This window comes from Ictidomys tridecemlineatus, chromosome 4, assembly GCF_052094955.1.
Source record: "Ictidomys tridecemlineatus isolate mIctTri1 chromosome 4, mIctTri1.hap1, whole genome shotgun sequence".
Lineage (NCBI taxonomy): Eukaryota > Metazoa > Chordata > Mammalia > Rodentia > Sciuridae > Ictidomys > Ictidomys tridecemlineatus.
The window spans coordinates 87,895,765-87,912,850 of record NC_135480.1 but is presented as its reverse complement, the minus strand read 5'-3'; the positions used below and the strand labels follow the sequence as shown (position 1 = coordinate 87,912,850).

The window sequence follows — 17,086 nt, the reverse complement described above, 5'->3', positions numbered from 1 at the left end:
AGATATACAATTGGTCAATATACTTATGAAAAAATGTTCAACATCAGGTTAAAGTTGTAGCTCAGTGGTAGAGCGCTTACTGGGTTTAATTCTCATCACCGCATATAAATAAATAAAATAAAGGTCCAACAACTAAAAAGTTTTTTTTTTGAATGTTCAACATCACTTGCAACTAGAAAAATGCAAATTACAACTACACTGAGATTTCATCTCACTCCCATCAGAATGGCAATTATCAAGCATACAAGTAACAATAAATGTTAATGAGGATGTGGGGGAAAAGGTATACCCATACATTGCTGGTGGGAAAACAACTGGTGCAACCATTATGGAAAGCAGTATGAAGATTCCTCAGAAAACTTGGAATGATTAGTCTCTGTGTCCTCTATTCTGTATCATTGGTCTACGGGTCTGTTTTGTTGCCAGTACCATGCTGTTTTTGTTACTATTGATCTGTAGTATAGTTTAAAGTCTGGTATAGTGATGCCACCTGCTTCACTCTTCCTGCTAAGGATTGCTTTAGTTATTCTGGGTCTCTTATTTTTCCAGATGAATGTCATGATTGCTTTTTCTATTTCTATGAGGAATGCCATTGGGATTTTGATTGGAATTGCATTAAATCTGGATAGTGCTTTTGGTAGTATGGTCATTTTGATAATATTAATTCTGCCTATCCAAGAGCAAGGTAGATCCTTCCATCTTCTAAGGTCTTCTTTGATTTCTTTTTTTAGGGCTCTGTAGTTTTCATTGTTTAGATCTTTCACCTCTTTCATTGATTCCCAAGTTTTGGTTTTGTTTTTTTTTGTTTTTTTGGGGTTTTTTTTGAGGCTATTGTAAATGGGGTAGTTTTCCTCATTTCCCTCTCAGAGGATTTGTCACTGATATACAGAAGGGCCTTTGATTTATGGGTGTTGATTTTATAACCTGCTACTTTGCTGAATTCATTTACTAGTTCTAGAAGTTTTCTGGTGGAGCTTTTTTTGGTCTTTAGGTATAGAATCATATTGTCAGCAAACAGTGCTAATTCAAGTTCTTCTTTTACCATACATATCCCTTTAATTTCTTTCGTCTGTCTAATTGCTCTGGCCATTGTACAGAACAGAGGACACAGAGTCTAACCCACAAAATTATAATTATGTCATATTAGACAAAGGCCCCAAAAACATGCATTGGAGAAAAGATAGCCTCTTCAACATATGGTGCTGGGAAAACTGGAAATCCATATGCAACAAAATAAAATTAAGCCCCTATCTCTCACCATACACAAAATTCAACTCAAAGTGGATCAAGGACCTAGGAATTAAATCAGAGACTCTCCGTCTAATAGAAAAAAAGTAGGCCCTAATCTTCATTATATGGGATTATGCCCCAACTTCCTTAACAAGACTCCTATAGCGCAAGAATTAAAACCAAGAATCAATAAATAGGATAGGCTCAAACTAAAAAGTTTCTTCTCAGCAAAAGAAACAATCTGTGAGGTGAATAGAGAGCCTACATCTTGGAAGCAAGTTTTTACCCCTCACACATGAGATAGAGCACTAATCACTAGGGTATATAAAGAACTCAAAAAGCTAAGCACCAAAAAAACAAATAACCCAATCAATAAATGGGCCAAGGACATGAACAGACACTTCTCAGAAGAGGAAATTCAATCAATCAACAAATATATGAAAAAATGCTCATCATCTCTAGAAATTAGAGAAATGCAACTCAAAACTACTCTACAATACCATTTCCCTCCAGTCAGTATGGTAGCTATTATGAAGACAAACAACAATAAGTGTTAGCGAGGATATGAGGGAAAAGGCACACTCATACACTGCTGGTGGGACTGCAAATTGGTGCAATCAATATGGAAAGCAGTATGGAGATTTCCTTGGAAATCTGGGAATGGAACCACCATTTGACCCAGCTATCCCTCTTCTCAGTGTATACCCAAAGGACTTAAAAACAGCATACATACTACAGGGACACAGCTACATCAAAATTTATAGCAGCACAATTCACAATAGCTAAACTGTGGAACCAACCTAAATGCCCTTCAGTAGATGAATAGATTAAAAAATATGGCATATATACACAATGGAATATTACTCAGCAATAAAAGAGTAAAATCATGGCATTTTCAGGTAAATGGATGCAGTTGGAGAAGATAATGCTAAGTGAAGTTAGCCAATCCCAAAAAAACAAATGGCGAATGTTTTCTCTGATATAAGGTGACTGAATCAGTGGGGTAGGGAGAGGGAGCATGGAAGGAATAGACAAACTCTAGATAGGGCAGAGGGATGAGAGGGGAAGGGAGCGGGGAGGGAGTTAGCAATGATGGTGGAATGTGATGGACAACATTATCCAAAGTACATGTATGAAGACATAAATTGATGAGAACATACTTTATATACAGAGATATGAAAAATTGTGTTCTATATGTGTAATAAGAATTGTGATGCATTCCACTGTTATGTATTTAAAAATAAAAGCAATTTAAAAAAGAAAACTTGGAATGAAATCACCATTTGACCCAGTTATCCCACTCCTCAGTTTATACTCAAAGGACTTAAAATCAGCATACTATAGTAATGCAGCCACATCAATGTTTATAGCAGCTCAATTCACAATAGCCAAAGTATGGAATCAACCTAGATGTCCTTCAACAGATAAATGGATAAAGAAAATGTGGTATATATACACAATGGAATACTACTCAGGCTTAAAGAAGAGTGAAATTATGGCATTTGCAGGTAAATGAATGGAACTGGACAATATCACGCTAAGCAAAATAAGCCAATCCCAAAAAAACAAAGACCAAATGTTTTCTCTGATATGTGGTTGCTAACTCACAATGGGGGTGGGAGGGGGCAGGTAGAGGAACTTTGGATTAGGTAGAGGGGAATGAAGGCAGGGGAGGGGGTATCAAGGTAAGAAAGATAGTAGAATGACTCAGACATTATTACCCTATGTACATATATGATTACACAACCAGTGTGATTCTACATCATCTACAATCAGAAGAATGAGAAGTTACACTCCATTTATGTATGACAAAATGCATTCTACTGTCATGTATAACTAATTAGAACAAATCTTAAAAATGAAAAAAAACTCTATTAAAAAAATACTAGCTTTTATAACATTACATTAGGTCCTTTTACCCCTAATCATAGACTACTCAATTAATATTTACTATATGAGTCAAATGCAAGACACCATACAATATACTAATTAGTAGGTCTATAATAATCTAAGGACAGCTTGAATAATATTCAAATACCCTCTAAATTTATAAAATGATGTCACTATAATTACTTTTCACCTTTTCTTTAACTTTCAACTTAAAGTAATGTAGTAATAAAAACATATTTGCAGTTAGACTACCAAAATTTTGCAATCATATTTTTTAATGCTATGTAAGGGATGCTCTTCTCTTGAATAATGTTTTAAAGACACTTGTCTGAAGCAAATGCAATTGGAATTATAAATGATTTGACAATTGTCTTTATAGAAAGAAAGAATAGTACCATTAGAATCATCTCTGCACACTTTCAAACATTTCACATGAAAATTAGATGGATATACCACAGAAAACAGGGATTGTTATTGCTACAGTTTTTGACAGCCTACTACATGTATGCCTTAAGTTACTTCATCTTAACTGCATTCTTCAGCTTTTATTGAGACAAATACCTTCAATTCCAACTGACGAACCCAAACAATATTATTGACAACCTCTGAAAGATTTTTGCCTGAAAGTGGTCCAGATGCATCACCAGGAACTCCTCGACACCGATTCTCAAAGTCTAATCGAAAATCTATAAAAATTAAATCAAATGAATGATTACACAAGCTTAACAAAGATTTCCTAAATATTTTCAATGTACCAAGCACTATGTCAAATATTGTGTATAGAAAACAGTAAGAGTTGGTCCTTACACTCAAGGACCTTTTCATGAATCAAGTATAATCAACAGAAAAAGAAAATAACCTGTTAATTCAAAAAATCTGTTACTTATAACAGAAATTAATAAATTAATCTTCAGCATAAATAAAAATGTTCAGAATAGATAGTGTTAATCTTAAATGGTATACAATAAAGAAAAATGTAGTCTACAAAAATATGTTTTCAAGAAAACACTATAATCTGTGGAAAACCTTTACCTTTAACCGAGTCCACAAGTCTTGCCAATAAAGTTTCTCTTTCCAACATCAATTCTTTGCTTATAGTTGGACGCTTCACCAACTCTTTATATTTCAGAAATGCTTGAAGAAGCTAACAAAACAAAGTAAGTGTATGTTCATCCCCATTGATCAACTTAGTAAATTCATATATCTCCTAAAATGGCTTAAGAAAAACATTAAAAGTAAAATATTTCAATATTTTACCTGCTGTGGGCTATCTTGAATTTCTGAAATATAATTTTTCAATTTTCCTGCTATTTTTTGTTCTGCAGGTGCAATAATTTTTTCATATTGAGACACTGCAGCTTTCCATAAAGGCTAAACAAATTAACAATATTGTTAAATTTCATATTTTAAAAATCAACCTTTAAAAAGAACAAATTCAGAAAATCATATAAACATATACATATATATATAAAATCAACCTCAGTATATGGATTATATTGCACAGGATTCAGGCCAGTGAAAGGTTCAAATACTCGAGACAGGCATACAATGTTCTCTTCACTGGCAGGTAAAAAATAGAGAAGCTTCTCATGAATTGTTCTAACAGCCAAGACCTAAAACATAAAATATTAAAACAACAAAATTTACTTAAATAAAAAAAACTGTATAAATATGTCTAAAATCTAAATATATTAGGCAATAATTTCTTTAAAATAGGTTCTCTGAAATGAACGAATCTGAAACCATAATCCTGAGAATTACAACTCATCAATATCAAAGTGATGCTCAAAGACATAATTACAGCATCATACAAACATCAATCAAGTGCTCAAGTTTGGAGAAAATGTATAAGATCTAGATATTTATAAACTCTGTTTAAGGCTCATTTAAGTGAACTTTTAAGAATCTGTTCTGAAAATAGTAGAAACTTCTAATTTTCATTATTCTACAACAAACTGCACTTCTAATTATGAAATCAGTGTTACCAACCTTACTATTTATAGTTAACATATAGATGAAAAACAAATATTGTTGTATTTTGAGTTTAAAATATCTGCTAACAATCAAAAAGATTAAATAAAACACTAAAATATTCCATTTGAGTTGGAAATGAGCATAGACTCATGATGTATTATTTTTTTGCTTAAAAAATCTTCAACAATTCTGTCTACATAGCCTAAAAGCAATAATAACTAAGTAACAGCACTTCCCCAATCAGATCATTGCTAAATATCATTTCCTAGTAAAAAGAACCAGTCTTCTTGGAAAAATGGCTAATTAATTGCAGATGTAATACAGAAAATATACAAAATGGGCTGGGCTGGAACATTTTCAGGGTCTTGAAGTTATTATGAATGAAATAGCAGAGCCACAGAAGCCAACTTGAAAGGGGCACTCATTGCCCAAATTAAGGGGGTACTTACTGCCCAAAGATGGAATAATTTGGGAATAATTAGTGTTCTGAAACAATAAAATATTAAAAATCCATGAATTCATGATACTACCAAAACAATTTCTTTGCTCCTATGAAACTTACAATGACACTAACCTACTACTCAATGTTTGAAAGAATGATAAATAAAAAGAAAGAAGCAAATGTCTATCCTTCCATTGCTATGCAAACTATATTTCAGGGAACTAAAAAGTTGATGGGGAAAATTCTACTTTACAGAAAAATAATAATCACTAGAAATTGCAGAAAGAGCCAGGCAAAGTGGCACATGCCTGTAATCCCAGTGACTTGAGAGGCTAAGACAGGACAACCACAAGTTCAAAACCAGACTCAGCAACTAAGCAAGGCCCTAAGTAACTCAGTGAGACCCTGTCTCTAAATAAAATATAAAAAAAAGTTCTGGGGATGTGACTAAGTAGTTAAGCACCCCTGGGTTCAATCCCCAGTACAAAAAAAAAAAAAAGAAGAAGAAGAAGAAGAAAGAAAGACAAAAAAGGAAGAAAAAGGAGGAGGAGGAGGAGGAGGAGGAGAACAGGAAGGAAGGAAGGAAGGAAGGAAGGAAGGAAGGAAGGAAGGAAGGAAGGAAGGAAGGAAGGAAGGAAGGAAGGAAGGAAGGAAGGGCGGGCAAAAAGAATGACTGATATAGAAAACAGCCATTTTACAACACTTCATAATTTCCAAAGGATGCTAAAAACATTAAGAAGTTGATGCAGAGGATTGTAATCCATGAGGCAGATCATACCTGAACCCACAGAGTAAACTCAACCTCACTAGACACTACATGCCTCTGGATGGAATTCATAAAAACTATACAGAACTACCTTTGAAATACTCTTGAAAAAAAATCTTTAATCAAGGCTCTTTTTTTGGTGGGGAGGGGGAGTGCTGGAGAGTGAACCTAATCAAGCCTTTATAGCTAACTTATTAGTTAGAAAAATGGGAGAATCAGAAACATGATAAATAGCACAATATAAAAACACAAATCCTAAAGATGGGAGTACTGCATTGCATAACAAAACACATAGGAAAAACTGTAATAAATTAAAAGAAACTCAGCACAGGTGTGCAATACATGGAGCTTGTTATTAACCTGATTTAAATAAACCAATTATTAAAAAAAAAAATTTCTGAGCTGAGTGCAGTGGCACCAGCAGCTCAAGAGGCTAAGATAGGAGGATTGAAAGTTCAAAGTCAGCCTCAGCAAAATCAAGCCATTTAAGCAACTAGTGAGACCCTGTCTGTAAATAAAATGCAAAATAGGGCTGGGGATGTGGCTCAGTGGTTGAGTGCCCCTGAGTTCATTTAAACCCCAATATCCAAAATAAAACAAAATTCTGAAAGAATCAGGATAAATGAACAATGACTAAATACGAAATTATAGTAAGAAACTACTGTCACTTTGTTGGGTGGAATAATGGTAATTGTGCTTATATCTTATGATAGCAACATATATTTTGGCTTTAAAATATTCCAGCATAAAAAAAGGGAGGTGCACACAGAAAGCAAGACAAAGATGAGATAAAGAGTGAATAATGTCAGTAATTATTCTGAGTAACTGACACCTAAGCATTCATTATACTATTTTACCTTTGTGTGTGTTTAAATTATTCCAAAATGAAAAACATTAAAAAAATGAACAAAGAACTATGATTTCCCGAAACAAGAGGGGGGTGAAGTCAGCCTTACAATATTCAGATAATTTCATTTTGCCTGTCCCTTGAAGGTACACAGGTAAATTCTATACTGAAACTCATAACTTATGTAATTGGCAGCTGTTGCAAACAAGAGTACCACCTATTAAAAAGGTCCATATATAAAAATAATTGCAATAGCAAAGACAATGTCTGAGAGCTTCCACAGAAAGAGAAGGGGATTATTTTCTTTATAACAAAGAACAAAACAGAATTTCACGACTAGCAATGTTCACTTGTCACACACACCTCAAAAAAAGAAAGACGTAAACTAGCACTTAGTGCCTACTGTGCACCTAATACTATGCCATAAATTATCCCACATGAACTTTAACTCCTATCCTTTCTCAAAACTATAAATAATTTCTATCAGAGGTATAGTACTTATTAAATATAAAATACATTCACAAACAAGTAAAGACCCACTTTGTTCTTAAAGACAAAGAAACATATAATCAAATAGATACCTCTTCAAGGCGTTTGCCAAGTTTATCAAGTGTTTCTGGGAAATATTTTTCATTTTTCCATGGATGAGGAACAAAGCGCTGCCAAACTTGACCTGTTAGATGATTACAGACTATCACCCACTGTTCACAAATTGAAATACCAGCTTTCAGATTTTCTTTCACAAGATAATAAGGATCTTCCCATAGGTTCAAAGTTCCCAGCTTTTTCTGAACAAACCTTCCAAATGAACCACCTAGTAAAACATAAATCAAAATTTTAATGGAAATAAAATGCATGCTTTTGACAAAATTTTAAAAATACACAAATTAACAAAGACTTTATGAAAACCACAAGAACACCCTTATACTAACACTGTCAATAACATATTGTTTAAAACACACACACACATCAGTTTGCATTTCTGCATCTTTCAATGAATTGTGTACACCTTCCAAGTGCAGAGATGTACATTCAGTTTTTGCAAGGCCGCAGAGCTTACTGTATGGAAATAGTATTATATAAATAACTCCCAATTGCTATTTTCCTACTCATATTACAAATAGTATTGCAATAAATATTTTTGTACATTCACCTTCAATGTACTTATCTGTTATTCCTTAGTATAATAATAAAAAGGATTTTTTCTAGGTCAAAAATTTAACATTGACACATATAAATCAATATATTTTTATTATTTTTTTCAGTTCAGTTGAAAATGTAGAATATAAATGCATAAATATTGAAGACCTATATAATTTAGTTCTATTAATGGTCAATGAATTTGACAAAAGATTTGAGTTACCAGCAATATACACACATCTATGTAATTCTAAATGATTTGCTTTAAGAATTACTTTAAGTAGCAATTATTATATTACATTAGGAACATTTTTAAGTTGGAGTTTAAAGGAAAAAAAGAAAATAAGACAAGCTTCCAAAAGTTCATTTCTGTACTAATACCTATGATATCTAAAAGATGTAACATTCGTGACTCAGGATAAGGATCGTGTTCTGTTTGTCTCCACACATCATCTACAACATCACGAGTTGTCTCCACCAAGTCAACAACTTCCAGTAATGATAGATTGTCCAAGTTATAAAACTCCTAAAACAAAAATGTGGTAATTTTTTAACATAATCATATCTATAACTTGAGTAATACAGTCAAATGATCCCAGACTTTTTCAACTGCTAAAACTCGAACATTTGCCATAGGGTTTTCTCATTTTCTACCATGATAATTACTTATTTATGGAAATACCCTCCATATACATAAATTTTATGAAAGCCAAAAGATAAAATAATAAAGTCTAGTCACTATTTATACCCTTGACCTAATTTTTTTAAAATTTAGATTCATTTACTTATATTCCCAGTTCACATAGCCTTACCTTCATATGCACACTACCCATTGTAGTTCACATTTTTACTGTTATTTTTTATATTGCATAATATTGTGGTAACAATACAAAAATGGTATAATATTTATCATTCTATATTTTATCATTGTTTCCAAAAAAAGCTTAAAATTATTTCAAACAGACCACCAAGATGATATTATTGAAATAACAGTGAAACAAGTAGAAAATTGCTATAAAAATTTATATTCAAAATACACTTTTTGCAGTCAAAATTATATATTTAATCTCCATGAAGATACAGCAAGGAATAATCAATCAAATAAGCATAAAACTAAGATATTTATCATAATTCAGGTCATTTTGAAAATGTTAATTTGAGTAAAGTGAATATTATTTCAAAAGAATATATCACCTCTATGCACATAAACCTCTGAACTATATTAAGTTTTTGTTTCATGCTAAGTACCTGTAGGAAAGCAATTTTGTATTTGAGAAGATATTTCTAGAGATAAGAATTTAACTTTTTTTGTTTTATATGATTTGTATTTCTAAGTTTTCCTCATTTTAAATACACCTCAAGTAAACTTTGTTATGTGTGAAGTACACATTTTATTCACAATCATCAAGGAGATTTTAAAACAGAAAAATAGTAAGAACTCAATCCTAAAATACTTTTATAAGAAGCCTAATAGATAACTATGTATGAATCACATACTCTTGCAATTGATTCAAATAATTCTTTAAAATAATTGGCTCTTTCTTTACTAATTTGTTTATTTCCACGATGAGCTTGTTCTATCCAAAACTGGAACTCATCACTTGGTGTAAGAATACCTATGAAAGTAAAGAAGGAAAAAGAAATTTTCAACGGAAAATGAAAATCCAGAAAATTATTTGATTCATTTGCTAATTTTGGTTATATCTAGATACATGCACATTTCCTATACGCTTGAAAATATACAAATTCTATCAGATAATAGTAGATAAATCCACTTTAGAACCCAAATTTGCATGTCACATAATATTTGTTGAGTTTGTTGTTCAGAATGATTCCTGCACACTTTTGTAAACCATTCCTATCTATACAAACATTCTGCATCTTGTGTCAATGAGCTTGCTTCTCCAATGCATATTCCTAAATCTAATTCCAGTACCATTCACACTCTTAAATTCCATCCAAATGAAAATAATTAAAATTTAATCAATAACTGTTTTTAATTTAATTTCAAATTATAAACAAAATAGTGTTATTTGAATTTTGACTTTAAATTTTCCAATTAATTGAATAATTTTTACTTTTCTAACCTGAAGCTGGAAGTAAATGCACTATCCTATCTGAGACTTTGAGTTTTCAAAAGCATATACTACAAGCAAAATATAAAACTGCTCCCCATATTTTAAAATAATTATTTGTATATTATGAATTTAATATTAATTATTCATATGAATAGTAATTTATGTATAGCCACAATGAAATGACAATTAGATACCCTCAGATAAAATACATTTTAAAATAAAAGTTGAAGGTAGGTCTAATAATGCAAGGTATACAATTAGTTGGTACTCATTATTTGCATATTATATATTACAGCAGCAAAAATTTGTCTCCTGACATACCTGTTCCCAGCTGAGGTCAAACAATGTAACAGTCTACCTTCTTGCTTCCCATCTCATTCTATAAACAAATGTCCTTTTTGCAGACTATTTAACACCATATTTTTTAGATTTTTAAGATTTTACTGATTTCATGGCTTAAAATGATCCCCAAGCATAGTGCTAAAATTCTGTCCAATATTCCCAACCACAAGAAAGTTGTGAGGTTCCTTACAGAAAATATATTTGCATTAGTAAGCTTCCTTCAGGCATCTATTATAATGTTGGTCATGAAGACAATATTAATCACAATATTAAATGAAAGTGTCTTCATATAGAAACACATAAAAAATAAGGTTAAGTATTGCTGGACAGAGAGGCACACACTTGTAATCCCAGCAACTTGAGAGACTGACACAGGAAGACTGCAAGTTCAAAGCCAGCCTCAGCAACTTAGTGAGGCCCTAAAGCAAGATCCTGTCTCAATACAAAAATTTAAAAAATGGCTGGGAATGTGTCTCAGTGGTTAAGCATCCCTGGGTTAAATACCTAGTACCAAAAACAAAACAAAACCAAGAATAAGGTTAGGTATTGATCAGATGACAAACTGTTGTGACAAAAGGCCTGAAGGAACTTTATCCTCTATTTTCCCTGGAAGCAATGGTTCAGAATTCACTAATTTAGTCTTCACTGTGACTTTATAAGACATAACTACTGCAAATAATGAGAATCAACCACATTTTCTATTTTCATAAATTGCATATTGTTAAGAAATATACTTCTGTCTTCTCCATATCCATATAAATCTTTTTATTTAAATAAAATTTATGCTAAGAGAAATTATAAAAACATGAAAAACAATCTGTGAAGAAATATGTTCATTTAGCAATGTACTAACAAAATAACCATTTTGCCCTTTCTTTGAGTAAACAGAGATAATTATATCATAGTTACTTTGATAAATGATTTATGAACATAAAACATTATATATTGTTATATACCTCTTATATCATCTTCCTTAAGTTTCAATTTTGATAAGTCTGATCTTCGTAGAACTACACCCAACCCAGCTTCTAGTTCACTCAAAAGATTCTGAAGTTTGGGATCAAAGTTTCTGCTCCATTCCTGATCCTATAGAAAAATATATAAGAGCAACCATTGATCAAGTATTCCCAATCACATTGGCTTCCTGAAACAGAGTCTATTTGTCAACAAAGTTTACTTTAAAATTAGAATTTAAGATAGTTTAGCCCTAAATTTGCTCTCCAGCACAGCAAAAGAAAAACTTCAATTTAAAAACTAAAATATTAACTACATTAATAGAAAATTAAATAAATGCTTATGTTTACATACACATTTATCCAAATACATAAGTAAAAAACAATAAATAAATAAATAGTTACATAGCTACTTTACCCACCTTTAACAACACTGGTGCAAATACATGCCGTACTGCTTGGTATAGGGAATTAATAGGAGACTCCAACATAGATGAAACAAGAATGTTAGTATGTAGATTCTCATCTGTAATTACTTCAGGTCGAAGCTTGAAAAAAACCAGCACCTTATCTTTTGTGTCACCAAAATCAATCTAAAGTGATAAACAATTGTTAAATGTTATCATCATCAAATTCAATATTTGAAAGAAATGTTGCTCTAAAATATTCTACCACATGGAAAAATAGTTACTGTAAAAATAAATATACTAAACCAATCTATTTCTGATCCTTAAGAATACCTGAGTTTAAAAAATGGATCTCCACTTACATGTGATTATATTATAAAGCTGTTATAATAGGTTGACACTATATATTGTTGACATACACTACTAACTATTCTACTCCAGCCAGACTCAAGAATACTAAAGATCAAAGTTGGATGCCCAAGGTACACAATGATGAGTAGTGTACTTCTCTTACCATCACAATAAAGTCTGTAAAAGAAATGTTAATGATCTTGTCACCTGGAAAAAGCAATTTTAAAGTTTCTTTTGAAATTATATTTAATATATGATTTAATATATATAACACGTACTCAAAATTGCCAAAATAAACTTATTTATCTCCTAAAATCATCTTTGCTTTAACCAAAATATTTTCCTTAAAGAGTTTGAGCATCACACTTTTTTATTAAACTGTCATATAGTTAAGGTTATTTAAAATTGGAACCAGGTGAGTTTAATCAAAATTCACTAAAGCAATCTTATTTAAAATAGGACAGTTTATAATAATTAGTTCATTAGCCAAGAAGAGTTTTGCCAACTCAAAAGAAGTTTTGGCATTAGATACATATTTTCTGAGTTATTCTCATTTCTTTTTCTAGGAAGAGAAGTCTATGCACTAAAAAGCTTTCAAACAAGGTTACTGTTGTATATAAAAATTAATTTATAGATAAATTAATTTCATGCCATTTTTACCTTAATTATTACAATTTTTAATCACTGGAAAGGAACTGACACTTTACTTGTATTAATATATTTCTCAAACTCTCTTCTCTCTTGACACATGAAAATTATGTGAATTTCAAATATCAATCAGTGTTCATAAATAAAGTTTTATTAGAAAATAGTCATACTCATTCATTTACATTGCTTACTACACAGTTTATTACATGACTGTTTTCACACTATAATGGCCGAGTCATAGTTGAAAGAAAGAACTTATAGCCTACTAAGCCTAAAATATTATCTAACCCAATACAGTAAGTAGTTTACCAATCCATGTCCTATCTCACACACTGCCCTTTAAGTGATAACTTCAACTTTTCAAATTCCAGCCTAAGTCTAATGTATACATGAGACTTAAGCCATCACCATGGATTTTCTTTTTTTTTTTTTTTTTCCTGCCCCTTGAAACCAAGCTGAGACCCAACTCAAGGCTTTGGTATTTACAGGTTTTTTTTTTGTTTTTTGTTTTTTTAACTTAGAACAGAACTTACGCCTGTCTACAACTCATCAAATATCACTTTAAAAGTCACTTATTCAGAGAGGTATTTCCTTCTACTTTATTTTAATGCAGTTCCCTGCCCCTCCCCATCACTATTAAAATATTATTTTTATCTTAACAGAATGTATTAATGTATTAATAATAAAAATAACATTACATTACATATCTGTGTATTTAACCCATGGTTCATTCCAGTGTTACTCCTTGAAGTCAGGACTCTGTGTTCATGGCTTTATCCCTAACACCTAAGGCTATGTCAGACCTTGAGAAGGCACTCAATAAATATTTGTTGACATTAACTTATTACATCATGCTAATTCTCACACATAACAAAATATTCTCAAATATGACTAAAAATTGTAGTTTGGTATATGACTAAAAATAGCAAGATACACTGCTAAGTTCTACCTGTATAAGCTTTAACTTAAAATGTGATAGCTTCAACTTTCAAATCCCAACACAAGATACATTTTCACAAACTGAAAATCTTCCCATCTTTCCCACTGCATTCCATCTGAATCTTAAAAGGCATTCACAAGAGTTGCCATGGTTTTATAATTTACTAAATATATGTTATCCTAAACCATTAAAGCGAGGCTCTGGGAGGCAGAAGCAGTGACCCTATTCTGAATTGTAGTATTAGAGAAGCAGAACAGTTAACACTTGGGATACAACCTTTGTGCCTTGCTTTCCTCAGTCATAATATAAGAATAGTTCCAATCTTATTGTCTTATGGAGATTAAATGCAATAATACATATGAAATGCTTACAATGCCTGACGAAGAGTAAAGTGAAAATAAACATTAGTTACAATTATCTATCCTTTTTATATATTTTGTAAATCCACCAGGCCCGGCAAAACACCTTGCATATTTTAAGTTCAAAACAAATGTTTATTGAATAGAATTAAACTCAAGAATAAGATTTATAGTGAATACAGTGAATGATTCAATCATTCTACAAAAATGGACCAAATATTTGCTGAGTGTCAAATATTCTGTTAGACCTAACGATAAGACTGAACACAAAAGGAAGGGGTTGAAAATATGTCTGTTTTGTCAATTTTCATCTATTTGCTTAACCCCTTTCATTTTGTCAGGCAATTATCTTACATTTTTATTGGAGGTTTATGAGTTTTGATTGCAAATGTAACCATTTTTAAGCAATCCTGCCAGTAGAGGGAGCAGGGCAAAAAGTAAATCAAAACCATGTGTACATCAAAAAAGAAATTTAAACTTTATCTTGGAATATATCAAATCATATTTCAAAGATTAATTCCTAACTAATTTTTCCCTCAGGCAGTGCTAACTAAGGTCAGTGCACAAATAGAAAAAAAAAAAAAATACCAGAATTTGCCTCAAAGGGGAAAACGGGAAAAAGGGAGGAGAAAAACAAATCAAAATAAATAATGTGCTGTTCTTCCAGAGAGAGAGAGGGAAGAGAGGGAGGGAGGGAGGAAGGGAGGGAGGGAGGGAGGGAGGGAGGGAGGGAGGGAGGGAGGAAGGAAGGAAGGAAGGAAGGAAGGAAGGAAGGAAGGAAGGAAGGAAGGAAGGAAGGAACTGTGTCCAACAACTAAAAAAAAAAAAAAAATAGAAAAAGCTGGAAGCCTCTAATCCTAACACCTCAAAAGGCTGAGGCAGGAGGATGAAAAGTTCAAAGCCAGCCTCAGGAACTTATCCAGATCCCGTCTCAAAAAATAATGAGAATGTGGCTCAGCGGTTAAAGCTCCTGAGTTCAATCCCTTTACCAAAACATAAATAATTTAAAATGAAATTTAGGAAAAGAGAATCAGGAGGGCAGTGAGAGGCTGCAGTCCCAGCTACTTTCAAGGATGAGTCTGGAGGAACGCAAATTCCAGACAAACCTCAGCAACTGGGTAAAGGGCATGTCAAAAACAAAAGAGAGAGAGAGAAAGGAAACACACACACACACACACACACACACACACACACACACACACACTATATATATATATAATTCTTTCTAGCCTGGCAGCAGTGGCACGCGCCTATCATCCTAGAGGCTCGGAGGCTGAAGTAGGAGGATCCTGAGTTCAAAGCAAGTCTCAGCAACTTTGTGAGACCCTGTCTCAAAAATAGAAAATAAAAAGGGGTGCGGATGTGGCTCCGTGGTTAAGGGCCACTGGGTCCAACCCCTGGTACAAAATAAATAATTTTTTAAAATATATCTAATTATTTCTATTCCGCTGTGTGGACAGGGAACCTCCTTCTGTCAGGCGGGATGCAGGCTTGGAAACTACATGCTGAAGTACTAAGTACCGGTCCAAAAGTGGCTAATTCCAAGGCTAGGCAGGCGGAGACAGACTTGGGCTCCAGACGAGGATCTGTGAGTAGGGCTGACGAGCGGTCGACCATCCATCCCTCTGGTGGAGCCCGGGTACGTAAAGGGAGGTTAGGCAGGGGTGCAAGGAGCCCGTACCGTGTTGGAAAAGGAGAATCCAGCATCGGACCGCTGCACCCTGAGGAGCATCTGGTTTCCATCATCCAAGAAGTTGTTGATTTCAAGACAGTTGGACAGCAATGGCTGGTCCCAGGATTCCAACACCAGCCCGAAGTAATTCTGGGTAGTAGTGAAAATGAAGAGCTTCCGAACGTCCGGAATCCCGGCCGCCATGATTTTGGATAGAGGGACAGGGAAGAGGGCTGGCGGGAAAGGGAAGGAAAAAGAAACCAGGCGGGAGGGAAAGGGAAGGGAAGAGCAGAGCTCTACTCAAAACTCGGAGTGGGCCCAAGGATCTCAGAGCTTCGCGGTTGCCGGGGCGGTCGCTATAGCGACGGAGCGCTACGGCGGCACGCAGCGGACGTTTTTGTGTCGGTCGGACGCACGCAAAGCTCTTAGAGGTGATCGACTATTTCCAAGTTCCTTAGCTGATCTCGGTGATAATGGAGTATGAAAGGTTCCGGCAAGTTTGTATTGACTGAAAAATACCTTTTATTCTTCCTACCGATTTCTTATAATGCACAATCAGAAGAGGTACATCCAGCTTGAATGTGCAGCAGCATAACCTGGATTTAAGAGCTGGATTCTCGTACTCCCTTTCCACGTGCATCCATTAGCAAACCTCTGTCCCCTCATTTCCATCTATGTAAAATGAAGAAATACTATCTTTCAACCAAGTGAGGATTTTATAAGATCATTATTTAAAAATCACTTTTTAGAGAGGGTGATAATGAAAGGCCAAAACAATGTTAATGTCTATGCTAGTTAATTTCCTGCTTTATTTATTTTTATCTAAATTTCAGAAAATTTCAATAATAACCCTATAACAACTCTGCTTATAAAATTGCCAAAATATACAATGATAACTGTTGCTTTATTTAATAACAAGTAAAAACAAACACTGAAGAAAAATTCAGAAATGAAAGCAGGCTTCATTTTCCTCCTCATGGCATTGAAAGGGGACAGCCACCTAAGAATGGTGGGAACTCTAGGTTAAGACAATAATTCTATAAACTG

At 33.3% G+C, this 17,086-nt stretch overlaps 1 protein-coding gene across 4 annotated transcripts in view; it reads right to left on the bottom strand.

The window, feature by feature from the left end:
• The window catches only part of Dync2h1 (dynein cytoplasmic 2 heavy chain 1), a 329,197-nt gene extending 312,784 nt beyond the window's left edge, over positions 1-16,413 (bottom strand). For all 4 annotated transcript variants that reach the window (XM_005329090.4, XM_078046934.1, XM_005329089.4 and 1 more), the window contains exons 1-10: positions 16,049-16,413; positions 12,085-12,255; positions 11,666-11,795; positions 9,787-9,905; positions 8,671-8,815; positions 7,731-7,963; positions 4,599-4,733; positions 4,378-4,491; positions 4,153-4,264; positions 3,682-3,806 (exon numbers count right to left, since the gene is read on the bottom strand). In XM_005329090.4, coding sequence (XP_005329147.1) covers positions 3,682-3,806; positions 4,153-4,264; positions 4,378-4,491; positions 4,599-4,733; positions 7,731-7,963; positions 8,671-8,815; positions 9,787-9,905; positions 11,666-11,795; positions 12,085-12,255; positions 16,049-16,243 — 1,479 coding nt within the window. In that variant the 5' untranslated portion in view covers positions 16,244-16,413. The remainder of the gene's footprint in view (positions 1-3,681; positions 3,807-4,152; positions 4,265-4,377; positions 4,492-4,598; positions 4,734-7,730; positions 7,964-8,670; positions 8,816-9,786; positions 9,906-11,665; positions 11,796-12,084; positions 12,256-16,048) is intronic.
• Between the last annotated feature and the right edge of the window lie 673 nt (positions 16,414-17,086).